This window comes from Bacillus rossius, chromosome 7 (assembly GCF_032445375.1).
Source record: "Bacillus rossius redtenbacheri isolate Brsri chromosome 7, Brsri_v3, whole genome shotgun sequence".
Classification (NCBI taxonomy): domain Eukaryota; kingdom Metazoa; phylum Arthropoda; class Insecta; order Phasmatodea; family Bacillidae; genus Bacillus; species Bacillus rossius.
Window position 1 is genome coordinate 69,230,391 of NC_086335.1, and position 27,980 is coordinate 69,258,370.

The window sequence follows — 27,980 nt, forward strand, 5'->3', positions numbered from 1 at the left end:
ACTATGAAAGCCAGATCTTGTTACAAAAAAAATTTATTTTACAAACTTTTATTTACATCAGGTGTCCATGTTACAACACTTAACAAGTGAAGGAAGGGTTATAGTTTAGGTCGAAGTCTTAACCTGACAGCCACCCAGCAGGCTAATCAAGCGGCAACTTTGCACACAGATTTGAGACATACCGGCACACGCAGAAGTGGTTAGCACTTGTTCGATGGACGATGGTGAATAAAACACATTCTTATAATTTTTTTTTCTGATCACCTGTAAACAAATTAATGTTTTATAAACATATTATTTAAAAAAAAAAAGCTTTATTTACATAAAGTTGCTAAAGATGATGGAAAATCACATTTATAAAATACTTCATAGAATTTATTTTGCAGTATTTTAAACTTACTCAAACTAAACAACCACTCATATAGGTAATTTATTGTAGGTAATTATTTGAATATCACAATTCTGCTATTACAGAATAATCACAGTAATTTCTTAAAAATGGCACACAAAATAATTTTTATTAAATTTGTTTCAGCACAATTTGCGACTGAAGAATACTACCAGAGTGAGTTTACAGAGTTTGCATTTATCTTCTTTTGGACAACTAAAACATAAATCATTAGGGTGCAATTTTAAAGTGGTGTCACGCGACAGAATAACGAATGTGTGCCACTTATGTCCAACTTTAACTGAAACGTTGCACTAATAAGTGCTGCTTTTAACATGCATTTTGCTTCACATTTACCAGGCTCAAATGTAAAAATTAAGAGATGTGATTTCTGTTATATGGCATGGGGTATGTTACATACAAAATTTGAAAGTTTTAAATAGATTGAATTATTAGCTTCAGGACACTGCAACAGTGATTGACTGGTTATTGCAGCATTTGATGAATTATTAGCTTCAGGGCACTGCAACAGTGATTGACTGGTTATTGTAGCATTTGATGAATTATTAGCGTCAGGGCACTGCAACAGTGATTGACTGGTTATTGCAGCATTTGATGAATTATTAGCTTCAGGACACTGCAACAGTGATTGACTGGTTATTGCAGCATTTGATGAATTATTAGCGTCAGGGCACTGCAACAGTGATTGACTGGTTATTGCAGCATTTGATGAATTATTAGCTTCAGGGCACTGCAACAGTGATTGACTGGTTATTGTAGCATTTGATGAATTATTAGCGTCAGGGCACTGCAACAGTGATTGACTGGTTATTGCAGCATTTGATGAATTATTAGCGTCAGGGCACTGCAACAGTAATTGACTGGTTATTGTAGCATTTGATGAATTATTAGCGTCAGGGCACTGCAACAGTGATTGACTGGTTATTGCAGCATTTGATGAATTATTAGCGTCAGGGCACTGCAACAGTGATTGACTGGTTATTGCAGCATTTGATGAATTATTAGCTTCAGGACACTGCACCAGTGATTGACTGGTTATTGTAGCATTTGATGAATTATTAGCTTCAGGGCACTGCAACAGTGATTGACTGGTTATTGTAGCATTTGATGAATTATTAGCGTCAGGGCACTGCAACAGTGATTGACTGGTTATTGCAGCATTTGATGAATTATTAGCGTCAGGGCACTGCAACAGTGATTGACTGGTTATTGTAGCATTTGATGAATTATTAGCGTCAGGGCACTGCAACAGTGATTGACTGGTTATTGCAGCATTTGATGAATTATTAGCTTCAGGGCACTGCAACAGTGATTGACTGGTTATTGTAGCATTTGATTAATTATTAGCGTCAGGGTACTGCAACAGTGATTGACTGGTTATTGCAGCATTTGATGAATTATTAGCTTCAGGACACTGCAACAGTGATTGACTGGTTATTGTAGCATTTGATGAATTATTAGCGTCAGGGCACTGCAACAGTGATTGACTGGTTATTGCAGCATTTGATGAATTATTAGCGTCAGGGCACTGCAACAGTGATTGACTGGTTATTGCAGCATTTGATGAATTATTAGCTTCAGGACACTGCAACAGTGATTGACTGGTTATTGTAGCATTTGATGAATTATTAGCTTCAGGGCACTGCAACAGTGATTGACTGGTTATTGTAGCATTTGATGAATTATTAGCGTCAGGGCACTGCAACAGTGATTGACTGGTTATTGCAGCATTTGATGAATTATTAGCTTCAGGACACTGCAACAGTGATTGACTGGTTATTGTAGCATTTGATGAATTATTAGCGTCAGGGCACTGCAACAGTGATTGACTGGTTATTGCAGCATTTGATGAATTATTAGCTTCAGGGCACTGCAACAATGATTGACTGGTTATTGTAGCATTTGATGAATTACGTATTAGATTCAAGTCACTGCAACAGTGATTGGCTGGTTATCGCAGCATTTAATTTCAAAACTCAAAAACTGAAGGAAAAACACTGGCATGTGCTGACTACTTCGTACAAACCCGTCTCTTGGTTTTGCTGTTAAGTGGCGAGCCTGCACGACGCTCTCCACTCACGCGCGCGCCTCATGACTCGGTCTGGGCCGCCCGTTCCGGACTGTGTTTCACAAACTCTGCTTGCACCTTCAGGAGGTCGTCTTCCGCCGCTTTGTTGCTGTCGCACTCTTTCTGGAACTGCCGACCGGAACGCTGCTCATTTACCTCTCTTATGCCTTCAAGTCCCCTATACCAATGCTGTATGGAACTTAAAATAATGGCAAATGTTCAGCAAAAGCATCCTTTACTCAACTTTTTAAGTGATGGTACAATGTTGAGGGCAAAGTAGTAACTGTTAACATAGCGAGTGGCATCTCTAAATGAGTGCTCTAGGGCTCCGTTATGATACACTTTCCCACAGTTAGCGCTATTGGTGGTTGGACCTAGATGTCCCATTACTCGTTTTGAAAACAAATATTTTTTTTACCCCCTTTTATCAATTATATTAGATTTTTACAAAAAAAAAATTTTCCAGTGTGCTAATAAAAATTTCATAAACTTTAAATACCATCAAATCCTTAGCATTCAAAGGATTCAATATTCTAGGAAAAAAATTTGAAGACAATAGAGAAAGTAAAGTAAACTTAAAAAAATTCAACACTGATAACCCCAGAACTTCATTAGGTAAAATTTTTTTTTTCATGCCTGTCTAACCATCCCCTAAAATATTGTACTATGTATTAACATGTAATTATATAAATAAAATTACATTATGTAATGATTCTGGAAACCTAGTTTATGGAACAACCATTTAAAGGATAGAATGTATCAACACCATGGTTAATATTTTTAATTTATTGTACATTATTTCAGTTTTGGACCCTTAACACCTAGGTGCGGATTCGATGGGTATACATATTCGAGGTATCTCTGGGATTCAAACCGTAGATTTGGATTCAACCTATCAGGATCACTAATATCTTTATCTTATTACTGTTAGTTTGATTGCACCCAGCAGGCTGACACTGCCGCACCCTCCACCTCGGAGCGCTGAACGCGGCAGTAGTCACCAGCGTGCGACACTACCAGGGTAGCCGCTGCGCGCACCTCTCTGCCGACGGAACTGATCCTCTCGCACATGCTGGAGCTGAGGAACTCTGCCCCGGCCAGGAAGGACACCTCCGCGGACGCGGTGGCCAGCTGCGTCACGCGGTCCATCAGCCCGGCCAGCTCCTGTGCACCGGCAGCCTGCCTGTGTCGAGGCCGAGGGACCCAGCTCGCAGAGCACAGGATAACCCGTGCGATACTGTAGCACGGTCTCATTCACGTCACTTTTGGAAGATAAAAGTTTTTTTTTTTTTTTTAGAAACTTATTACCATATTTACCTGAAAATAATGCGACTCCGAATATAACGCGACCCCAAACTTTTTGATCGTAAGTTTATGAAAAAGACTTTACGGGCTTTAAATCACAATTTAAATACATAGCACTCAAAAAATATTTAAATTATTACATTTATTCCATATATACTTAATACCCTCTGTGGTGCCACTTTCGTCAGTAGAGTGATTTATGTGGTTTCTTCTAAAATACCAAGATGCAGTTAGAAAAAAAAAAAACTGTGTTTTATGACTGTAGTTCTAGAAGCAAAGAATGGGGTGGTGGCCTTTGTCGGCAGCCACTGTGAAGAGGAGCAGGAAGAAACCAGCCTCTAATTTCACTGCATCTCTCATCTGTCACGCCTGTGCAGACGTTCAGGAAGTCCCGGACTGAGTGGCATGAGTGATGCAGTTTATCGGCGGAGCCTGTAGTGGAGGTTCAGGAGGCAGTACTTAACAGCGGTCTGAAGTCACACAAGTGACACATTTAAAATGCAGAGTCTCTAGATTTTTAACTAAGCTATTTTCAAGATACAAATTTGCGATTGCTATGCGACCCCTACTTTTAGTTTCCGCAGTTCGGGAAACAATTGTAACGTTATATTTAGGTAAATACGGTACCATGTATTTTACTTGGAGATGAAATCAAACACTAAGTACGATAAACTCATTCAAAAGGAAGAAGAAGAAAAAATTCAGGCACGGTCAAATATCCACAATAGAGATTGTGCAAGTTTAGAGAACACTTGTTTTGATAAAATTAAAGTTTGACTGCACAAAACTGTGTCCACAACAAATACTAGCTCATTTGAGAAAAAAAAAACAGTTATTCATATAAATATGATTGTTTTTCTTGCTAAGAACAAGATTATTCAACACATTTTAAAATTTGTATCACATTTACTGCCTTTTTTTTTTTTGAAACAACAAACACGTTTCAGAAAACTGCAAAACTTTTTAGCCTGAAACCCATTTAAACATGAACGTGGAGCACCTCGGCGAGAGGCGAGAGGCACTACCGCAGAGAGCCGTGTGCGGATGAACCGGGGCTCGTCGCGGACACGGGGAGGGGCACCCCGGCAGGTACCTGCAGCGAGGTGCGCAGCTCCTGGGACTCGAGGCGGGCGTCCATCACGCCGTCCCACAGTCGCTGCTTGTACAAGTCCGACACGCCGGGCTCCATCAGCTCCGTCATCAGCCCCGCGTGTCTCTGGACGGCCGCCCTGGAACCAGCAGGGCGCATGCACCCTCGGTGGACAGCGAACGCGATCCAAAACCATATTCCCAACTCCGATAACAACATAATCTACCAAAACTTAAAACTTAGAAACTGTAGCAAGCAATCAAATAAGCTGTGTTAGTATATACAGTACACCCTGCAACTTATAAAGCTTTATTCTAAACCTTCCTGTTTCATATTTGTCATTAATTACCTATTTTAATCGCATTTACAACTCTTTCTTGGCCCTGAAGAACAACTTGGAATATGAGACTCAATTAAATAAATTAAAATTTAATTTGTTACATTAAACTTACTTACATATTTAGTAACCTAGCCAAAAAAAAACCGTAAAAAGTACCATAAAAGTATTGTTTAAAGGCTTTTCAAAATAAAATAATTAAATATCAAAATTAATTACAAGAATATTGCAAACAATAAAATATAAATGCAAAACTATGGCCCTGTGACCTTGAGCTTACAACTCTGAATGGCAAAACATAATATTTATTCCTCGAAAACAATTCCCATAAACGCTGGGGAGGGCAGAGTCTTGCAAACGTTACAGGCCTTTCTGCACGGCTCGGCACCACAGGATTAATTTCCGTTAAAAAGAAGGATGATTTACCAGTCGCAAACAAGTCTGATAAGGCTGTCACTTCCAGTTCACGAGTATTCGCGTGCCATGTTCTATCCGATCTGCCAGTGTTCACCTGTAACGACCAGAGACGTCACTGAAGGCGTTGACGGTGAAGGTGAGGAGCTGCAACGACGTCTCCAGGCTCCCAGCACACGCCTGTCTGATGAGGGACCGGTGCGTGACGTCCCCCATGCCCGGGATCTGCACACACGCCCCGAGCACCGACAGCTTGGTCGCGAGCCAGACTTAGTGAGACGCTCGCGAGCGGGTCAAGCCAACTCCAACCCATCAGCTGACGTTCGGGAGGAAACTTTCACGAACGTTTCGAGCTCCGCCCGATTTCGCTACCCCGTCCGCCACTGAAGTTACTGCAGTCCGGCACACGTTGAGGACCAGCAATCTGGCCTGCTTATCCAATGACATTGAAGTTTGCATTGTAACAAAAAGAAAAATTCATATACAGTACAATGGTATTTAAAACAATTAGCAATAAGCTTTTTTACAAAAATAAAAAAAATTAAATACTGTTGAATGTTTGTCTTCTAAAAAAAAAAAAAAAAACTATTACAAAATGAACCCATGAAACTCCCTAGAAAATAGGCAACACTGTACTGAAACCAAAACAGACAGTAACCAAGTTGTCCACATTGTGGAAAGTCTGGGGTAAAGTCAGGGAAGTTACTTTAAAACCTGTAAAAGTCATGAAAATTCCCCAGTGACAGTAATTTAAGCATCACCCAGACTTTGAGCATATTTTTTTTTTCTTCCAGATGGTGTTTCAGGGCACAGTCACTCTCTCAGTAAAATGGAAAATGCAAGGTTCTGTTTGAACTAGTACAGCTCTAGGGATGGTGGAAGCTGGACTGTCTTTTATTTCTTTCAGAAAATTGAAAATTGGTAAATTATTTTTAAACATTTGTCAGGGAAATTTGTAATTTCAGTCGGAAAAGTCAAGAGACATACTGATAACAACAAACTCTGAAGCAAACTGAAAATGCTGGCAGCGCATTTATGAGACCTTGCAGCCTAGCTCAACAACTGGAGTTTGAACGCGATCGACTCAACTGACGCTGAATTTGGAAAGAAAAAAAAATTAATAACTTCTCGTAACAAAATTTAACTTAAATCTTTTAGCTTAAATCTTTAACAAACACAGTTACTTTGGCTTCAAGTTAAAAAGTTGAACATAAAAAAGTTATAACTGGCACACGAACGCATATTTTCAGGTTCATAATCATTTTTTTAAGTTAAATGTTATTTATGCAAGGAAAAAAATTATTGTATTGTAGGAGTAGGTAAATTTAAGGTTATGAAGTTTTTCATAAGCTGCTTTTAAAAAAAAAGTGCACCGCAATACAAAACACAATAAGCAAACAATGTGAGCGAGAGTGATTACATGAGCAGCAGGCATTAATAAAATGAGGCTGCGGTAACGCACTTTCCAAACAGCCTCTCAGAGACAACATCGCTGCCTGTGGCCACACGTTTGCACCGCGGTCACATCCTGACTCTCTGCCCCTTGAGCGAAGCCATGAGGGTGCGGGGTTCAGAGCGCATCTCTGGGTGCGAGCCCTTGGACGCAACCACGAGGTTTCACACGGACGTTGCCGTCGGGTTGTCTTGGAGAGCTCCCAGTCGCCAGCCTCTGTACTCAGCCCCAACTATCACATCACTGCTTCACAGGGCCGGATTTAGGGGAGGGCAACCGGGGCGAAACGGACTTCGGAAAAAAAATCTTTCAACTTCCGACAAGTAAACACTAGTAAACATCTTTTCCTTTGATATTCTTTTTTAGCTGTTTTACCTTTACCTAAAGTACTTTGTACATACATAATTATATTATTGTTAAATATTAACAGATATATTCATTAACACTAAAATTTAATTTTCTATAATTCTTGTCTCCGATTATATTTATGTATGTTTTTTAAATACTAAGAGAATCTACTTGATTTCACTATAAATTATTTATTGGAAAACTCAACTGAAAAAAATTGTTCATTTTATTTGGAAAATAATTTGGGGCCAGGGGGCCTCCGCTCCTCTGTTGCCCCGAGGCCTCCAGACCTCTAAATCCGGCCCTGTTGCTTTATGTCCTATTCACGAATGACCGGCAGCTGCGAGAACCACCTGGAACTGCCTCTGCCCCACTGAGACAGTTCATCAGGTAAAAAAAGTAATTTTCAAACTAGTGGCTACTTAATTCAGTTTTAGTTTCTTCACAGGTTTGTTAAATAATTATTGTAACAAAGATAACCTATTTGTGACACAAGTGCCATCGTCATGGGACGACAAAGCCGGGGATGCAAAGAAAGAAATCAAGTTATTTCTCGTACCTCTACCTGAGTTATCGAAAGTGGTTTTTCCTGTGCATTGCTCTGGGCGTATGCAATGAACAAACCGCTTTTGAAGCCTGTTTCCAGTATCGGCGGGACCCACCTTGCCTGGAAATAAGTAACATTGAAGTATTTAAAAAAAATTTAATGGTAAAAAAATTGTCTACCCAAATTGCATGATCAGTTTGAAAATTGTTTACTTTGTAGTCCACAATGAGACATAATACGTGAAAACATTCTTGCTGTCCTGTGCTGTACCATCTCCAGCTCTCATATTTCCACCACCAGATACAGGTCCCAAGGAGCCGTCACATACTCCCACCATTTGTTTCACCAACACGGAATATGCCTTTTCCTCTACCCTACCTCCTGATCATGTTAATGTCCTACCGATCAATCCCGTTGCCCTCCTTTCCTTATAACACTCTCTGGACCTGTTTACCCCACCCCAAGTCGCTCCGCAGTCACGCCAGGTACTTACACTCCTGTGCCTCCTTGCCCCTTCTAGCAACACTTCCTTCTCTTAAACCTAACCACCTTAGTCATTTATACTCAACCAGTGATTCAGCTTTATCAGACCAGCTTCCAAATGTCCGCGTTACAGGGGAGAAGGGTGGAAAGGTTAGTCAGCTGTATGAGGTGATAAAGGTAGAGGGTGGCTGGGGTTAGCTGGGAACTAGGGTACACAGGATGGAGAGATCATGAGGCTTCAGAGGGAATGGAGGTGAACGGAAAGAGGGTCGGCATGCCTTCCTTGACAGGACACAGGGAGGGAGTGGAATGGGCTGGAGGATGGAATGCTGGGGGTGACAGATGCAAGGGATCTGACGAGACGACTAAAACCGGAGGGGGAGGGGAGAAAAGGGAGGACTCCTTGCCACCGGGTAAAAGCCTAATTGCAAGTCTAATATATCAACTAGCATCCTCCCATCCACTGCTGATACCAGATCCTCTAGTAGTCCAGCTATCTGAGTCTCGCACTAATTTCCCCCTCCTATAACCCATGTTGCCTGTCACCCATCAATGCCAACACATTTATTTTTTTCATAACATACCTGGCTCCATTTCATGATGTAAACAAATTACGATATTATTCGTGGTCGAATCTACAAATGTTATCCTCAAAAACCATACGTCTAGATCACCTGTATTAAGATATTTTCTCCTAATGCATAAAATAAAACATTTCCTTATACCTGCGTATCTACACACTTACCAAATAACCTGATAATACACGAAACGCACGATTACTGATTTTTATTGTAAATGACATAGTGAAAGTTGCTAAAGAAACGTTTACTTCATTTTATTCTCAAAGTTGAGGTTAGGGTACTGTTGTGTATGTTAGTTGATAAACATACGATTAGTTGGGTTCGAGTAGAATGTTTCTTCGAATTACGTAACCGAACTGCTGCAACTTTATATTTCTTTGTTCTCGTTGGATACACGTTTGGGAACCTGCCATTAGATATGTAGTAGGTGTAGAGAGGAACGCGTTTGCTGGAGTCACGGGATGTGCATTCATTAGAGAGATGCTTGAACAACGTTTTGTTTGTGTGCACGCTGCACGGCCGTAAGAGCGCTAGTGTGCTAACTGCTCCATGTTTGTTTACGATTCGTTGCTAAAGCTCATTTGTAATGGCGGAAATTTTTCTTTCGTATTTTTGTTTAGGACTTTAGGTTATTTGCGTGCTACTTGCTTATTGCTTCGAAGGTGGAAACTGTAAAATATCTGGCGTTTATTTATTCAATTATTTAGTGGTCATATTTTCATTGAGGTAAGATTGTTAAATTGAGTATAAAATTACGTATTAAGTAAAATACAATGCCGCCACGTGTACGAAAATGCTGTGTGCCTGGTTGCGAAAATAAATTTGCTGTTAGACACCGCTTCCCAGTTTACGAAGAAACGGTATACAATGAATGGATACAGAGAATAAACGTCGAGAAACTGAAAACTCTCCACCCTTTTAATGCTGTAGATGTGATTGCAAACTTCAATAGTAATTAGAGCTGTAGCGAACCGTATGTATTCGTTACTGAGTAACGGGTGCGCCGTCTATATACGAGTAACGAAACGTTACACACGGCTGCATTTCGTTACTCGCATCTCGCATCTTTCGTATGTTTCACGCATGCGCGCGCATATTCGATGAATTTACGTTACAAAGAACGATGTTTGTTTATTAAGTAAAGTATAATTTGGAAATTCGTCGTCCAAGTTATTTTACTGTTTATTAAAGGTATTGTGTGTGTAGACAAAGTTTGAGATTGGAACAGAAACAACGTAAGAAAGTATTTTTTACAAATTAGAAATATGTATGTTTTTGTTTTTTTATTATCGCGAATTTTCACGTTTTTTTTATTATCTTAAAAGAGATAATATAATAAGGCCGCTCTAATGAGATTTAATTGTTTCTTGGTTAACAAAAACTGTTAATTATCAAATATTGTTAATTGTATATATTCTAATTATTATTATTTACACGACGTCATACTGTACGCGTACGCAATACGACTCGATTCGTTGCATGTTATGCGGTATCAGAAGTAACGAGTAACGATACGATAGTAACGAGTACTGAATGTTATAGTAACGAATACATAAGGGTACGCTTATTTTCGTTACTTTTACAGCTCTAATAGTAATGCTAGCTTGTGACATAGGTGGTTTCAGCATAAATAGCTACTTAGGTCATTCTTCCACCAATATTTATACGGTTAGTACTGTGCACGGCCACAACAGCGCTGCAAATAGTGTTCTAGCTGTTATTCAGAGAGTGGCCTTTCTATCCCTCCCTCTCTTTTCTATGGCTGGAGTGAAAATTCCTTAAGGCCCTGTCACACTGTCAAATTTTAGCTTCCAACTCCTTCCAATATGTTGGATCCAATATCTTTGAGGGTTGTGACGTCACGTTCAACGTCACTATCGCAGCCATGTTTATTTGAGAGATTGAATGTCTAGAGTTTCCTTCAAATATTTTACGTATAGGACTGGTTCTAAAATATGTTGGATGTTGGATGGGATCAGCCAATCAGAGTTATCTAAAATAAAGCGGCCGCTTTTGTTTCCGTTTCCGAAGTGTAATAGTTTAAATATCAGCAATGGCGAATGGGAAATAAATGCAGTAATTGAATTAATACTATTTTATTTCCTGCTGGAATATGTAATTGTTATTGTATATTTTCCTCCAATTGAATCTGTATGTACGGAAGTGCAGGTTAATATATTTGACTAAAAGAAGTTACTGTAGTTTTGGAATATTATGGTCCTTAAACCAGAAAACATCTTCTATTCAACTTACGATCATTATTTGATTGCTATACCAGTTTTGCTTATGTTCAGGTATTGTTGATACACTAAATTAAAACAGCAAGCATTGCGTACAAAATGTGCCATCAGGAATGAGGTATCAAAACTAGGATATGCATTTCGGAACTTTTACCTACAAATCCAAATTAATAACACCTAAAATAAATTTTAAAATATTTCAATTCAGAGACTTAATGTAACTAAAATTATTTTGGCTTACCTAATCAATCTTTCTTATAAGTCATTGTTCTCCTTATTTCACAATAGCTGCTTCTCTGTAAGTATTGTCTGGAATTTTCTGGAATATAGACTCATAATTTCCTGACAATAGATGGTACTGACTTATGTTAAAGCAGCATCTCTGAGTAAGCAAGTAGCTCTGGTGATTTGCAAGAAAGGCCTAGAAATATTAAAATTCTGCCTACGTGTTCACTTATTATTACCTATTTAAGTTTTAAAAGTAATACCATTTTTCGTGAATGTAAATATTTGTGTAGCAGATCCTTGTCAGTAAGCCTATACTTGCCAGGCTGTACGAAACAAGCATACCTGGTCTAATATCTCGTTAAAAAATTATTTTAAAGAGATAATGTGACTGAGGTGAAGTTAGCTTAAAGGCTCAGGTTGAGGTTTGTAACAGTAAATACACTTAATTCAAAATAAAACAAAATTGCCAATTTCTAAACACAGCAAAAATCAACACATTCACTTTAAAGTATAGGAACAATTTTGATGAAATACAAGTGAAAGTGTCCATACAACAGCAGCTAGTTGGGTGAGAAAATAAGCGGGAATGAGAAGGGATATGCCTACTTGCAGATTTACATTTAATTATATGTTTTATTCTTACTAAACATACCTTTAAATATTGTTTTTGAAGAGCACTATAAATTGCACTGACGTCGTACCGACGCTACCCTTAAGCCGGTTTCACCCGATCAGTGGCAGGTTGCCCTTTCGGAGCGCATCCTCTCCAAACCCCGGACGAGTCAAGTGAGAGCTCCGCCACGGGACCTAATTCGATGCATAACTTATAAACATAATATAAGTACAATGATCAGTCCCGTTAATTTCAATCACCACCAACACTTTAATTACTTAGTTAATCAATGCGCATCAGTGTAATTACGTGTAAACAACAGTCGTCCACTGACTTATATTTTCAAACAGTTACTTGCTAGTTTGTCATATATCAAGCCCTCAGCAATTAGTTTCCAGATACTAATTTGTAATTAAGTACCTGGAACGATTTTTTTACTTAAACTTATAGTTGTAAGGTGATATAAGTGTCTTGGCGCGCGGCGCGGGGTGGTGGGGGTAGCCCGGAAGCTACCCCGCGCGGCGGCCATCTTCCGGCAGTCTTCTCCAAGCTCAGGCCCGGGGCGCAACTAACGTTCCGTGAGCGGCCATCATCTTTGAATTCAACGATCACTCATTCTGCCATGTGAGTAATTACCCCAAAACTTCCTTTTATTAGCTGCCCACGTGTCCCCGAGCCCTTTTTCCGCGGATCCGGGACTATCCCGACCGGCTTAAAGAGCATCGAGTGCAACTGCGCCACTGGCTCCACTTGCGGTACTGGCCGTCTCCAGTGAACTTTTTAATTAACATGTCGTGCAAATGCCTGCCGGTATCACGAGCGAATAATTTGTAACGCCAAGCTTCGTAACGCCATCACGCGACCCCCCATGGTAACATACGGCACTGGCCGCCTCCAGTGAACTTTTAACCCGCAAGACTGCCGCGGAGTTAGATCGTAGCGTAATAATTAATTAGTGTTTTCATTGGGTAACCCGGAACTTGTACCGTGTACCAACGTAACTTGTCATTCGTGAGTAACGACTAATAAAGTTACTCAGAAACGTCCCCGTGTGTAATTTCAGTGTTCTTGTAATCCCATCAGCCAGGCATGCAACCCCCTATACCGTAGAATGGGGATACTTGCAATGGTGGGGTAACTTGCAACAAAACTACAGGTAAATATATTTTGTGTGTTGGCTACCATGATTCAGTTCGATGTGTACATGTTTCTATTGCCATTTGTTTACAAATGTCTGTTGCAGCTTGTACATGTTGTTTTAGGCGGTACTTATTGTTTTGTGCATTTGTTTTTCATAAATAAATATTATTATTGAAAATCTGCAAAAAGTAACATCTGGAAACTTCCTGTAGAAGTTCTTAGAAGTACACATCTAAAGACATTGTAAGGTATGTATGGCTTTAATGTAGTGTCAAGAAGTGTATCCTATAGTCATACCATGCAATGATAATTCGTTTTCTGTCAGTTGGCTTTTTTATGAATTTGTGATTCCAGTGGGGTAACTTGCAACCCAGACACACCCACTTTTGTTATCAATTAAAACCTAAAATACAACCTTCACATATGTTTTTCTGTAATTATTACATACCTACCAACTTCATATTAATTCCCCTGTTAGTTTAACTTCGGAATGTTGCCCTTTTATGTAGGTAAATGTAAAGGCTATGTAATTTTTTTTTTTTTTGTGTTTTAGGTTATGGCCAGAAAACACAAGAAAGTTCCAGGACATCGTAGTTATGCCAATTTTTCGAAGGAAAGCCTTTTAGCTGCAATAGAAGATGTAAAAACAAAAGGCCTTTCATACAGACAAGCTGGTGAAAAGTATGGAATCACTGGATCAACAATCTACAGGGCGTTCAAAAAGAAGCACCCCAAAAGTTATGGAAGACCTGCAGTGCTGACAGAAGATGAAGAACGTAAGCTGGTTCATGGGATTTTATTGGCGAGTGATTGGGGGTTTCCATTTGACAAGTTGGATATTTGTTTACTTGTTAAAAGCTTTTTAGATAATGAGGGGCGAACAGAACTTAGATTTAAAAAAAATATGCCAGGTAGGGATTGGTATCTTTCTTTTATAGGAAGGCACAAGAAAATTCTGTCACCACGATTTTGTCAGAACATTACGAGAGCAAGGGCTGGTGTTAGCAGAGAAGTTCTAGAGAAATATTTTGCTAACTTACAGATCTCTTTGCATGGAGTAAAACCAAACATGATCGTCAATTACGACGAAACCAATATGACAGATGATCCGCAAAGAGCAAAGGTGGTGGTTAGACGGGGGGCAAAGTACCCAGAACGTGTTATGGATCACTCCAAAGTTAGCGTTTCTGTGATGTTCTCAGGAACAGCATCAGGCATTGTATTACCACCCATGATTGTTTACAAGTCTGAGCACCTGTATGATACATGGATGGAGAACGGACCAAAGGGTACAATATACGGGTGCTCCAAAAGTGGGTGGTTTGATGGTCACCTATTTCAAAAATGGTTTTGCAATATAGCATTGCCCTATTTCCGATCTTGCGATAAAGGAGGTGGAAATTCTCCAAAAGTCTTGATTGGGGACAATCTTGCTAGCCATCTGTCCATGCCAGTCATTGAAGAATGCAGGAAACATAACATTAAATTTGTTTTACTGCCACCAAACAGCACACATATTTGTCAGCCTCTCGATGTAGCCTTTTTTCGTCCTCTGAAAATTAAGTGGCGACAAACTCTTGCAGAGTTCAAAGCAAAGTACAAGGGGACAATACCAAAAAATTTATTTCCCAGATATTTGAATGCAACACTGGAAAAATTGGAAAATGCTTCGCAAAATTTATGCTCAGGGTTCAGAGCAACTGGCTTGTATCCGTTCAATCCGCAACAAGTTTTAAATAAACTTCCAGCTGAGAATGAAGATTCCTCTGCCAACTCAACAGCAGATGGCTCTTGGTCTGAAGCATTCATTGAGGTTCTGCGAGAAGCCCGATTTGGCCAGTCATCAGCCCCTCGAGTTCGCAAGAGAAGGGTTGTTAATGTTAATCCTGGTCTAAGTGTAAATGGAAGTTTAGAAGATACCAGCATTGACCAGGACCCTTCTTCAACTTCAGCTCCTTCAACTACAGCTTCTTCAACTTTAGCTTCAACTTCAGCTCCTACAACTTCAGCTCCTACAACTTCAACTCCATATGCAAAGGCTAGAACATGGTCCAAGTTTTCATCAGAATCTGTGGATTTTGAAATGACAGATGTGCATCAGAATGCAGAAAGTGAACATGAGACTGCGAACTTCTGTCTTATCAAAACCGGTGACTTTTTATTGGTGAAGTTAATGTATGATAGCAGATCAAATAAGGCAGTTCAAAGGTTCTTTGTTGCTAAAGTCTTGGAAAAGAATGAATCTGTTGTTTATTGTTCTTTTCTCCGTAAAAGTGCTAAGGCCGAAAAAGTATTTCTCTTCCCATCAGTGGAAGATACCTTTAATGTGATGAAAGAAAACATTGTGAAAATATTGAGAGAACCAAGAGTAGTACGAGGACGACATATTTTTACAGAGTATTTTACTGAACAAATTCAATGAACTCACCTGATTCATAACATGCATTGTTAATTTTTTTTTTATGGGTTTACTGATCAGTTTCTTGTGACATTTGGTTTCTATTTTATTGCATTTTTACTTAAATATAGTATTTAAATATTCCAACTGTTGCAAGTAACCCCACATAAGTGTTAACTTGTAATTCCTAAATGATTTAGTAAGTGTTGCAAGTTACCCCACTGATGGGGTTACTTGCAACAGCTATATTTTGTCATTATTCGTGAAAACTATTTTGGGTAAAAACATTTTGTGCATATCATTGTATTCTACATGCATATATTATGTACCATGTCTATATTTATCCCATTAACATGAGTCTGGCATAGTGTAATATATTGTTGAATTCATTCTCTGTTGCAAGTATCCCCATTCTACGGTATTGCTTAGGGCGTATCCAGCACCAACACAGTAAGTTCGTCGTCATCGTAAGCCGACTTATCTAGCGGACCACGCTGGGGCAGAAAGAACCCACGATTCATCTCATGGTCTAGTTCAGGCTAGCCTGGCGCCCACCGGACATTCAATCCACATACACGTCACTGCAACCCGCTAGATATTCCCCCTCAGCTCCCACAGAGAGACGGGCGGCGGCAAATGGCGCCCCTGCGTGGTGCGTGACAAGAAAAACGAAATCAGAAAAATTCGAAAAATTCGCAGGAAAAGTAGGAAATTACGACGGAGAACGACCATTTTTAGAAAGCGAAGGGCGAATAGTCGCGGGCGTGACGTGGAAGGCAGACAAAGGTTTTTCCACCCCCCACCCCCTCAAGATTCAACATTCCAGCAGGACGTGCGACGCGGGCGACGACGTCACACTACCCCCACTCCGCGGCGACCGTTTCGCTCTCTGCTTTGTGCGGTGTTCCGGGCATTCCTCCTGCCCACCGTTCGTTCTCGCTCTTCGCTTCACACAGCCGGCGCGGCAGCCCCTTCCACCGACGATTTGGATCGGCGCGCGCAGCTCCAGCTGCCACCATTATCGGCCTCTGTTATATGCGACAGTCCGGGCACCTAGCTCGCGACCCGGCGTAGCGCGCACGCGGACACGCAACAAAACAGGCACGTACAGTGCGTGTCATCACACGGCCACGCATACGAGACGAAAGTTACGTGTTAACACTAGACATCATGTCATACCAGGGCGGCGGATTACCGGCTAATATGGATTTATTAACCGGACCGGAACCCGCCTGGGTACAATTCCTAAGTGGAAAGGGGAAAACGGAACCCACGACACAAGTTAACAACGGACTCACCGCGCCCGGAGCGACGGCTGTTTGCCCAGCGGCAAATCACGCCGAACACGTGCCCCAGTTACAAGACACCACGCGGTACATACCTGACTGGGCCACGGTGACCACACTCGCACGACCGAGCACTGGCCAGGCGATGTCGCTACCCGAATTCGGAGGGGCCCCACACGAGGACCCAAGCATGTTTCTCGAACAATGCACATCGCGGCTAACGCATAATGGCACACACCCTGCCGAATGGGCGGAGAGGGCCAGCGGGCAGCTACGCGGCGCGGCGCGGACTTGGTGGACCAGGTGGGGGCGCTTCGGAATGCCGTGGTCCGAATTCGCCGACAGCTTTACGCACCGGTTCGATACCGGATGCCCACTCATAGACTGCTCGGCGCAGTTTTATGGGGTTAGACAGCGAGAGGGTGAAGATGCGGAGGCATTCGTAGCCAATAAGATCAGGCTGTTTCGGCGAATTTCGCCTAACCAGGATCCCGCCCAAGCACTGCCAGTCGTGACCAAACTGCTTAGGGACGACCTACAGCCATTCATGCGGCTATACCAAACCACGTCCGTCGTGGACTATGCTCGACAAGCACAGGCCACGGAAAACAACCTCGGCGCCGGGAACCAGCGTCATCAGGCGTCCACGACCCCGCGACGACCTTCGATACTACCCCCACCGCCTCAGGCGACGCAAGATGTTCGCGGGCACGAGGAGCAGTCACGCGGGACAGCCGGACGAGCGCCAGACGTTAGGGTAACCGAAGCCCGGGCCCCCCAGTGCAGGTTAGGTTGCCCGCGCGGCACGTTCCATTGGCACAACGACTGCCCCCGGAGGAACGACTCACCCGGCCCACCGCCACCCACAGCACGACCGGACCCGCCCCCGCAGCGACAGACACCCCCGTTCGCCCCCACCATGTCGGGAAACGGGCCCCGGGGGGACCATTACTGAGTCCCCCGGCCGTGGCACCAGCTGTCCCGCCGAGCGCCCATCAACCCCTACCGACCCTGGGGCAACTGCACAGCCTGCCCGCCGGTCTTATGCGTGTGCTCGTGGAGGTCAACGGACACCCAGCCACCGCACTGATCGACACCGGAGCAAGTGCGGTCTTCGTGCGCCCCAACCTGGTGCCGCCTGGCACAATGCACCCGGAGCAGGGCGAACTACGCCTGGCCACCACCGCCCACACCGGACGGATGATCGGCCGCGCGGATATCAAGGTAAGCCTACGGGAGCTCGACACCAGGGTAAAGGCCATTGTAGTGCAGGATCTGAACGAGGAGGTCGTGCTGGGCATGCCGTGGTTAATTGACCAGGACGCCGTGCTTGAGCTACGTCATGCCCGACTCAACCTGGGCCGGACGGAACGCTACGTGGCTTACGCTATGGGACAGACGCCCGTGCCGGAAGGCACCATCACGACGTTAGCCGACATCCGTCATAATGTCCCTCCACAACACCAGGCCGACATAAACCGAGTGCTGTCGGGACGACCGGGCGTCTTCATGACAACAGGCCCGTTGAGACGCACCACGGTGGCAGAACACCGTATCCCGACCACCTCTGATCAACCAGTGTACGACCCACCACGAGGTTATGGTTTCCACGAACAGCGAGCCATCCGAGAACAAGTCACTGAGATGCTACTGAGCGGCGTTATCGAGCCATCACACAGTGCCTACAACTCCTGTGTCGTTCTGGCCTCCAAGAAGGACGGTACGAACCGGTTCTGCGTCGACTTCCGCCCCCTGAACGCCGTCACTGTTAGTGCCCCGCCCCCTCAAATCAGCGTCGAGGCCGCCGTGGCCGGACTGGGGAAAGCGTGTGTATTCAGCACGCTAGACTTAAAGTCCGGTTACTGGCAGGTGCCGATACGGCGCGAGGACCGGGAAAAAACGGCGTTCACGGTACCCGACGGACGCCGATTCCAGTTCCGAGCCATGCCCTTCGGACTGAAGTGCGCCCCAGCCACCTTCCAGACCATGATGACCAGGGTCCTGGAGGGCTACATCGGGGAGTTCGCCCTGGCATACTTAGATGACGTCATCGTGTTCTCGGAGTCGTGGGAGGACCACTGTCGACATCTGGCGCTGGTGATGGAGAGACTGGCCACCAATCACTTGACCGCTAATCCCGCAAAGTGCCACATTGGGGCGACCGAAGTCGATTTTCTGGGACACATAGTTAGCGAGGACGGCAACAGGCCACAACCGGGTCATCTCCGGCAGATAGCTGAAGCGGAAGTGCCACGCACGCGCAAACGGCTACAGCAATTCGTCGGTCTTATCAACTGGCTGCGAAACTATATACCTAATTTTTCGCAACGGATCGCGCCGCTTACAGACTTGTTGTCGCCCCAGACTCGTTATCGATGGACCCCGCCCGCCCAACTGGCCTTCGACGAGATAAAACAGGAGTTCACCCGATGCCACACACTAGCGCGCATAGACCCTGACCGGCCCTTGGTCCTACAGACCGACGCCAGCGCCCTCGGAACCGGCGCTGTACTGTTCCAGGTCGACGACCAAGGGGAGCGGCAAATAGTGGACTATGCTAGCGCTAAGTTTGGGGCAGCCGAAACACGCTACCACAGCAACGAACAGGAATGTCTCGCCGTCGTGTGGGCGATTAAGAAGTACCGCCCACACCTGGAGGGCCGTCCGTTTACGCTCCGCACGGACAACCGCTGCCTCACCTGGCTGCATACCATGCAGGGGCGGAAGGGGAAACTGATCCGCTGGGCACTGCTCCTACAGTCCTTCGACTTCGTCGTTGAGCACGTGCCCGGCGTCGAGAACCAGCTCCCCGACCTGCTCTCCCGTGAACCCGACACCAGCGAAGGGGTGGTGGATGACCACGACTGGGAAGACGTCCTGCCCCCAGACTACGCCACGGCACGAGGCGCCCAACAACCCGCCTACGCTCAGAACATCGTAGGCGAGGCCACGGACGACGCGCCTCCGAACACGGCCGCCGACGTAGACCGCCGCGTCTTAGAGGCCCAACAGCGATCTCCTGATGCCCACCGCCGTCGGCAATCGGCCGAGAGAGTGGGGCAGACGACCTGGCTCCTCCAAGGGGACAGGATAATGAATAGGTCTCCCGACCCGACGGGAACATGGAGGACCTACGTGCCACCGGAGGCCCGCGAGGCCGTGTTGCTGTTTCACCATGACCACGACCTCGCGGGACATCCGGGGGCAGATCAGACCCACCGGGCCATCGGGCAGTACTACCACTGGCCCGGGGTAGCTCGGGACGTCCGTGAATACATCAAGGGGTGCGAGGTCTGCCAGCAGCGCAAGGCTCGGCGTGGGGACGGGGTGCAACAACAACAACCCCGCCTACCGTCGACGCCATTCCAGACCATCGCCCTCGACGTGATGGGGCCCTACCCGCGCTCACCACGTGGCAAACGGTTCCTGATCGTCATCACGGACATGTTCACCAGGTGGACCGAGGCCTACCCCTGCGGCAACTCCCGGGCGGCAACCATCATCGGCCTACTGACCCGCGAGTTCCTTCCTCGTTGGGGCTACCCCCAATCCGCACTGACGGACAACGGCAGCCAGTTCCTGGGTGCACGTTGGAGGGACTGGTGTCGTGAGGCCCACATCGACCACCACACGACGCCCTCCTACCATCCAAGGGCGAACCCCACTGAGCGCCGGAACCAAGAGCTCAAGATCCAGCTACGACTCCGCCTCGGGGACGATCATGCTCAGTGGGACAGCCACGTCGCCGACGCGCTCTTCTGCGTCCGGAGGCGCGTGAACGCCGCCACCGGCATGACACCTGCGGAGATGGTACAGGGCCACAACCTCCCTCTGCCCGGCGAGTGGGCCACCCACGGCGTCCCCCACCCCGAGGAGCGAGGGGGAGAACGCGACCAACGGCGCACAGCTGAACATGATGCCGCCCGGCAACAGCAGGAACAGTATACCCAACATATCACCCCCCAGACCACCAGGGCACCACCCCCTCTACGGACGGGAGACCTGGTGTTCGTGCGGGTCCACCCGCTGTCCACCGCCCCGCGGAATTACTGCGCCGGACTCGCACCCCGTTGGCGGGGGCCCTACGTTGTCCAACGCCGCGTGGGAGCGACCTCGTACCGGATCAACCTGGGTGGTCGCCATGTCCGGAAAATTCATCGAGACGACCTCCGGCTAGCGGCCGTACCGGGTGCCCCGCCGCCCGATGGAGCGGATGACGACGGCCCAGTGGAACCCCGAGACGACGATGAAACAACTCCGGCCACCATGAGCCCGACGCCGCATGGGATGGGCCCCGCGGACGAGCCCCACCCCAACCCAAATGGAACCCCGGACCAGGCCGTTACCCCTCAAGGGGCTCAACGGGGCACCACGCGCCCCAAGAGGCTCTGCTTCGCCCCCACGACGGCAGGCGAAGAAGGCCACGGAGCTGGGCCCGCGTCTCAGAGGGGCGAGGGGTCGCCTGGCGAGAGAGTAGACCGCCCCCGCCGAAGACGACGCCGCCCTGCTCGGCGTCGGGGCTGTGTCCCCGACCGCGCCCCCGACGGGAATATGACGAGTCCCACAGGCGAAGTCCGCGTGACACGCCCAAGCGACGGCCCGGGAACCAGCACGGACAATCGGCTCGGCACGTCCGGCCCCGGGACGCCAACGCCCGGGACCCCCCCATCCGACCCGGCCACGGTCTTCATGGGCCCCGACGGGGATTCCAGCCGGAGCACGAATAGGCCACGACGGGAGCGCCACCCTCCGACGTGGCTCCAGGACTATGTGCTCGACGACGGCGAGCCAGGCGCCGCAACGCCGCCGCCCGACCCGGCAGCCACTGTCGCGTCGCCCCGCAGCGAACCCGCCGGACGTGAACACTCCCCAAACCGGGAGAGCTCCATCGCCCACGACGTGGCCCTACAAGGGGGAACGGACCGGGATTGGTCAGGCCAGTGTCGAATTACGGAGGCGACGCCGTCGGAGCTCAGGGACCTTGACGGGAACATGTCCGACGCGAACCCCGTCATCACGGAACCAGACGAGCCACTAAGCATTGCTACGGGAAGGCCACGACGGGAGCGCCACCCGCCGACGTGGCTCCAGGACTATGTGCTAGACGACAGCGAGCCGTGCGTCGCGACGCCGCCTCCCGGCCCAGCTGACATCGCAGGGATTGGGGCGGCGTCCCCATGCGCCGCGATGCTGCCTCCCGGCCCCGCTGCCTTCGCAGGGACTGAGGCAGCGTCCCCGTGCGCCACCGCTTCGTTCATCGCGACGCCGCCTCCCGGCCCAGCTGACATCGCAGGGATTGGGGCGGCGTCCCCATGCGCCGCGATGCTGCCTCCCGGCCCCGCTGCCTTCGCAGGGACTGAGGCAGCGTCCCCGTGCGCCACCGCTTCGTTCATCGCGACGCCGCCTCCCGGCCCAGCTGACATCGCAGGGATTGGGGCGGCGTCCCCATGCGCCGCGATGCTGCCTCCCGGCCCCGCTGCCTTCGCAGGGACTGAGGCAGCGTCCCCGTGCGCCAACGCTTCGTTCATCGCGACGCCGCCTCCCGGCCCAGCTGACATCGCAGGGATTGGGGCGGCGTCCCCATGCGCCGCGATGCTGCCTCCCGGCCCCGCTGCCTTCGCAGGGACTGAGGCAGCGTCCCCGTGCGCCACCGCTTCGTTCATCGCGACGCCGCCTCCCGGCCCAGCTGACATCGCAGGGATTGGGGCGGCGTCCCCATGCGCCGCGATGCTGCCTCCCGGCCCCGCTGCCTTCGCAGGGACTGAGGCAGCGTCCCCGTGCGCCAACGCTTCGTTCATCGCGACGCCGCCTCCCGGCCCAGCTGACATCGCAGGGATTGGGGCGGCGTCCCCATGCGCCGCGATGCTGCCTCCCGGCCCCGCTGCCTTCGCAGGGACTGAGGCAGCGTCCCCGTGCGCCACCGCTTCGTTCATCGCGACGCCGCCTCCCGGCCCAGCTGACATCGCAGGGATTGGGGCGGCGTCCCCATGCGCCGCGATGTTGCCTCCCGGCCCCGCTGCCTTCGCAGGGACTGAGGCAGCGTCCCCGTGCGCCAACGCTTCGTTCATCGCGACGCCGCCTCCCGGCCCAGCTGACATCGCAGGGATTGGGGCGGCGTCCCCATGCGCCGCCATATCTATGCAGCACACGTTCAAGTGCTGTATTTGGCTGAAGATACCAAGTGACGTCGGAGACTAATCGGCAAAACCGGGCTTCTCTAGGGGGGGGCGTTTGACGTCGTACCGACGCTACCCTTAAGCCGGTTTCACCCGATCAGTGGCAGGTTGCCCTTTCGGAGCGCATCCTCTCCAAACCCCGGACGAGTCAAGTGAGAGCTCCGCCACGGGACCTAATTCGATGCATAACTTATAAACATAATATAAGTACAATGATCAGTCCCGTTAATTTCAATCACCACCAACACTTTAATTACTTAGTTAATCAATGCGCATCAGTGTAATTACGTGTAAACAACAGTCGTCCACTGACTTATATTTTCAAACAGTTACTTGCTAGTTTGTCATATATCAAGCCCTCAGCAATTAGTTTCCAGATACTAATTTGTAATTAAGTACCTGGAACGATTTTTTTACTTAAACTTATAGTTGTAAGGTGATATAAGTGTCTTGGCGCGCGGCGCGGGGTGGTGGGGGTAGCCCGGAAGCTACCCCGCGCGGCGGCCATCTTCCGGCAGTCTTCTCCAAGCTCAGGCCCGGGGCGCAACTAACGTTCCGTGAGCGGCCATCATCTTTGAATTCAACGATCACTCATTCTGCCATGTGAGTAATTACCCCAAAACTTCCTTTTATTAGCTGCCCACGTGTCCCCGAGCCCTTTTTCCGCGGATCCGGGACTATCCCGACCGGCTTAAAGAGCATCGAGTGCAACTGCGCCACTGGCTCCACTTGCGGTACTGGCCGTCTCCAGTGAACTTTTTAATTAACATGTCGTGCAAATGCCTGCCGGTATCACGAGCGAATAATTTGTAACGCCAAGCTTCGTAACGCCATCACGCGACCCCCCATGGTAACATACGGCACTGGCCGCCTCCAGTGAACTTTTAACCCGCAAGACTGCCGCGGAGTTAGATCGTAGCGTAATAATTAATTAGTGTTTTCATTGGGTAACCCGGAACTTGTACCGTGTACCAACGTAACTTGTCATTCGTGAGTAACGACTAATAAAGTTACTCAGAAACGTCCCCGTGTGTAATTTCAGTGTTCTTGTAATCCCATCAGCCAGGCATGCAACCCCCTATATTGCTTAGGGCGTATCCAGCACCAACACAGTAAGTTCGTCGTCATCGTAAGCCGACTTATCTAGCGGACCACGCTGGGGCAGAAAGAACCCACGATTCATCTCATGGTCTAGTTCAGGCTAGCCTGGCGCCCACCGGACATTCAATCCACATACACGTCACTGCAACCCGCTAGATATTCCCCCTCAGCTCCCACAGAGAGACGGGCGGCGGCAGCACTACAAATTTCAGGTAAAAATTTTGAGATGGTGTTGTGTGGAATACTTGTAGAGAACATAAGGGACTTAAATGATTCCCCTGTCGCCAAAAATCTTAATGTAACTGCCAGCCTCTGCTTTGCTGGTATAGACTGGCACAAATGAGTATCCTTCTTTGCAATGCGAGACTCCACAATTGAAAGAAGAAAATCAAAACTTTCAGAATCCATTATTACATAGTTCGGAAATGAATCGGCATCTTCGTATCGAAGTTCATGACAAAAAGGGGTAAAACACCATTTGTTTGCCGGGAAAGTATCCACTGTCTCGTCCACCATCTGCGTTTCTTTTTCTTAGATTTCTCTTCTAGTTTACTGAGACTTGCTACAATTGCAATTACAGCTACAGCTTTTGAAACACTTTGATGCTCTTAATGCAGGCATTGCAAACACCTGGAAAACGTAAATTTTAAACTGTGTATGATCACAATATACCTAAATTGGAATATAACTTACTTAAAAAAGCCCGCGTTCCTTGACCCAAAATTTGTTTTTTGATTCTAAATACTGTCATTTACAGTTCTCTACAGAATGTTTGGTAAAACGAGCTCATTCAAAGAAAATTGATAGTGTGAAATGACTTCAAATATATTTTACATTGCTCGTCAAATAATATTGAATACAATATATTTGAAGACGTATTTAATCCAAAATCACCCTTCAAATTTTGTTGTCCAATTTATTGGATACAATATATTTGACAGTGTGACAGGGCCTTTATAAACAATTTCGGGCAAATGAAATAAAATTTTATTCCAAAAACTTGTTCAATAAATATTATTGCTTAGTTCTCAATAAAGCCAGAAAAGTTATTTGAAAGACATTAAATAAGTTTATAAATGGATTGTGTTTTTACAGGACTAATGGTACATTGGCCGTTGTTGCACTTAATGCAACTAGTTAAAGTTATAAACATAAACGGTTTCAATATTGGGAATTAACAATTAAGAATTCAAAGTCCCCTATCTTATAATGTTCTATATTTTCTAAATAATTAATTCCCACGCCAATTTGTAGTAAATCATGAGCGAATTTATATAACATGGGCAGAAATAACTAGCACTGAAAGTATGGAACTCCAGAAATCGGCATCTATGGTAATATACAAAGGGGGAGATGTATATATCCCACTACATCGTGAAATTTATATATAAAAAAAAAAACTATTGTTCTCCAACAAATAAGAATTTCAAAGCAAACAGCAGGCAAAGAGATTCTATCTATCCCCTTCCCTCCTTTTTTTCACTGTCAAGAAAATAAAAACCTGATCGGCAGCTTATATAGAACAGCAAACTAACACTTTCTTTGAATGCAGGTAGTGGTGCAATTTTTGGATGTGATTTTCATAAGTTGACTAGTATTTGACAGATGTGGAGGCTTTGGTCCATAAATTACCTCCCTTTTTTCTTCTGTATGCACCATACCTGTTGTCTACTGGCTTAAACTGCCATTACCTGCAGTCTTCATTTTGAGACCCGGGATGTACCTAGTGGAGGCTTGCGTGAATGAGGTTGACTTTGCTCTGGGAGGGTACCAGGCTAGTTCTTGAGGCTAACATGATGTCTCGTTGGTCGTCGGACCCAGCATGGCCCATTAGGCTCGGAGGCTGAGGTTTTATTAGAAGCCCAATACACACCAGACACTCGCATCACAGGTTAAGCTGAAAAGGGTCTCTGAATGAATCATTTAGAACACATGCACTGCACACCTAGCGATCAGAAGACCTACTTATTAATAATAGCCATGTGAACGTAAATACGTACCTAACTGCACCTTGAAACGCTAATCACCAAACGTAAGGTTGTCTCACGTCAGCTTAGGGTCCAGACGGGATAAAGACCATGTCAACCGGCAGCACCATGTATGAGCGTAACATGCTGAATAAAAACAATCTTAGCAGGATACCAAAACCTTCACTGCAAATAGAAATAACCATCGCCTGCCACCTGCTGGCCACGTCACGCCCCGAGAAGAAACCTTGTGCCCTGCCTGTATACTAGCATACAGGACCATGTTAATTGCTAATTGATGCCTCGGGTAATGATAGCAGAAGGCGGTAGGAAGACAGTCTGTATTTTCGTTTATTTATCTTAATGTTAGTATTTCTGTAATGCTTAATGTCACTGTATGTTCCCCCTTGTCTGACCCCCTCCAAGCTTTTCATTTTCAGTAGTCTTTAATATTGAGCAAATGATTAACTAACTGCTTGTTAAAGCCCGCGATGCGCTGCCCAGAAATGAATTTGCTGATGCTGTTTGAAGTTTTAAGTATTTGGTCTTTCAATCTGCTATTTCAGCATGTGCGAGTACATCATGGCAGTTTTGGATTGCTAGTCCCTGTTTAACTTCTACTTGGGTGGGCCTGCCACTCGGTAACTCTTGCCTGGCTGCGAATTTTTGCATGGATGAAAACCACACGTTTTGCCTCTGGGCTCATGCTGTGTAATCTAAGTATTTAATTGATCTCGCTGTTTAACTTGTAATCCCTGAACATCTGTGCTGAGAATCGTAATTATATTGCCTTTAAATTTTCACTACAGTATTATTTTGTTATGATTTTGGGTTACCATTTGAATGTTTAAGTAAAACTGTATATTTATATTTATCATAATTCAATTTTCTGGATAGCCCTATGTAGGATATTTTCTGTGTCAAACTTTTTGTGCATTGTGACATACTGTTTCGTTTTTATTACTCGTAATCAACTACAAGAAATATTTGTCTAAGCATGTGGCTGTGATCACAGACATTCAAAGCTAAATTCATTTGTTATCAGTTTTTCAGAGGTTTTTATTTCATCTTTACGATGCAATGTAATGATTGTTGTTAAACATTATTGCTTTGTTTTATTTATTATGAAAGAAATGAATAAAATGGCAGGCATTAAACATTCATCAGAATCCCTTGTAATGTGCCTTTTTGCAGTTCAACATTCAATCTTTGCTTCTCCAATATAGCTTAGAGCCTTGTCGTCAACTCTTTTTCTGTACATATATGTATGTTTCATAACTTCTGTGGATGGTTTAGAGAGGAACAAAGTAGCTAGTGCAAAGGACGTTGAAATACCACCTAACATATATGTATATAAGTGCTATTAAGAGGTAATTAATAATTATTTGTATAAAAAATTACTGTATCATATATTAGTAGTCAGTTAATCTGAAGAGAAAATGTTTAATCATATGATAGAAAAAAGTTATAAATAAAATTTTAAATTATGTAGGTAAGACAAATTTTGTTTAATGGGTAACACTGTTTTCTTGCTTCTTTCTAAATTTCTACTCAAAATTTTCTAATACATTAGATTTTGTCTTAGCCTCCATATTGTAACTATGACATTATTTATTCCAAATAATCAAGTCACAATGCTGTCACAAAACCTGGTACCTATTCAAATGTGTGATTTCCCATCCACGTACACCTTTTGCACTATTTAACCCACTTTTATTTTTCCAACAGATGTAGCATACATGTGCAGGTGTTGTAGTTACACCTTCCAGTAGAACTTAATGTAATGTAGTACTGGT

General features: G+C 45.7%; 2 protein-coding genes across 11 annotated transcripts; one reads left to right on the forward strand and one right to left on the reverse strand.

The window, feature by feature from the left end:
* Positions 1-17: 17 nt before the first annotated feature.
* LOC134534310 (uncharacterized) lies at positions 18-9,529 on the reverse strand. Of its 10 annotated transcripts, none has more exons than XM_063372684.1 (7): positions 9,200-9,529; positions 7,984-8,091; positions 5,721-5,848; positions 4,876-5,011; positions 3,516-3,714; positions 2,432-2,606; positions 18-264 (listed from the first exon to the last, which is right to left on the reverse strand). In XM_063372684.1, the coding sequence occupies exons 1-6, from the start codon at positions 9,254-9,256 to the stop codon at positions 2,455-2,457; spliced, it is 780 nt and encodes a 259-aa protein (XP_063228754.1). In that variant the 5' UTR covers positions 9,257-9,529; the 3' UTR covers positions 18-264; positions 2,432-2,454. The 10 variants fall into 10 exon arrangements, with proteins under 10 accessions (XP_063228754.1, XP_063228755.1, XP_063228753.1 ...); XM_063372685.1 differs by having other exon boundaries at positions 2,436-2,606; positions 7,990-8,091; positions 9,200-9,528; XM_063372683.1 differs by having other exon boundaries at positions 2,436-2,606; positions 9,200-9,526.
* Positions 9,530-13,486: 3,957 nt separating this feature from the next.
* On the forward strand, positions 13,487-16,066 carry LOC134534312 (uncharacterized). The gene is made up of 2 exons (XM_063372695.1): positions 13,487-13,504; positions 13,810-16,066. The coding sequence occupies exon 2, from the start codon at positions 13,813-13,815 to the stop codon at positions 15,676-15,678; it is 1,866 nt and encodes a 621-aa protein (XP_063228765.1). The 5' UTR covers positions 13,487-13,504; positions 13,810-13,812; the 3' UTR covers positions 15,679-16,066.
* The last annotated feature ends 11,914 nt before the right edge of the window (positions 16,067-27,980 follow it).

What these genes read in the sequence shown, in the direction of transcription:
- LOC134534310 (XM_063372684.1), bottom strand. Translation starts at nt 9,256, where the DNA reads ATGTCATTTACAATAAAAATCAGTAATCGTGCGTTTCGTGTATTATCA. An exon ending in GTGTATTATCAGGTTATTTG is followed by an intron (nt 8,092 to 9,199) that starts GTAAGTGTGTAG and finishes ACTTATTTCCAG; the next exon opens with GCAAGGTGGGTCCCGCCGAT. An exon ending in TCAGTTCCGTCGGCAGAGAG is followed by an intron (nt 2,607 to 3,515) that starts GTGCGCGCAGCG and finishes TCCGGTCGGCAG; the next exon opens with TTCCAGAAAGAGTGCGACAG.
- LOC134534312 (XM_063372695.1), top strand. Translation starts at nt 13,813, where the DNA reads ATGGCCAGAAAACACAAGAAAGTTCCAGGACATCGTAGTTATGCCAAT.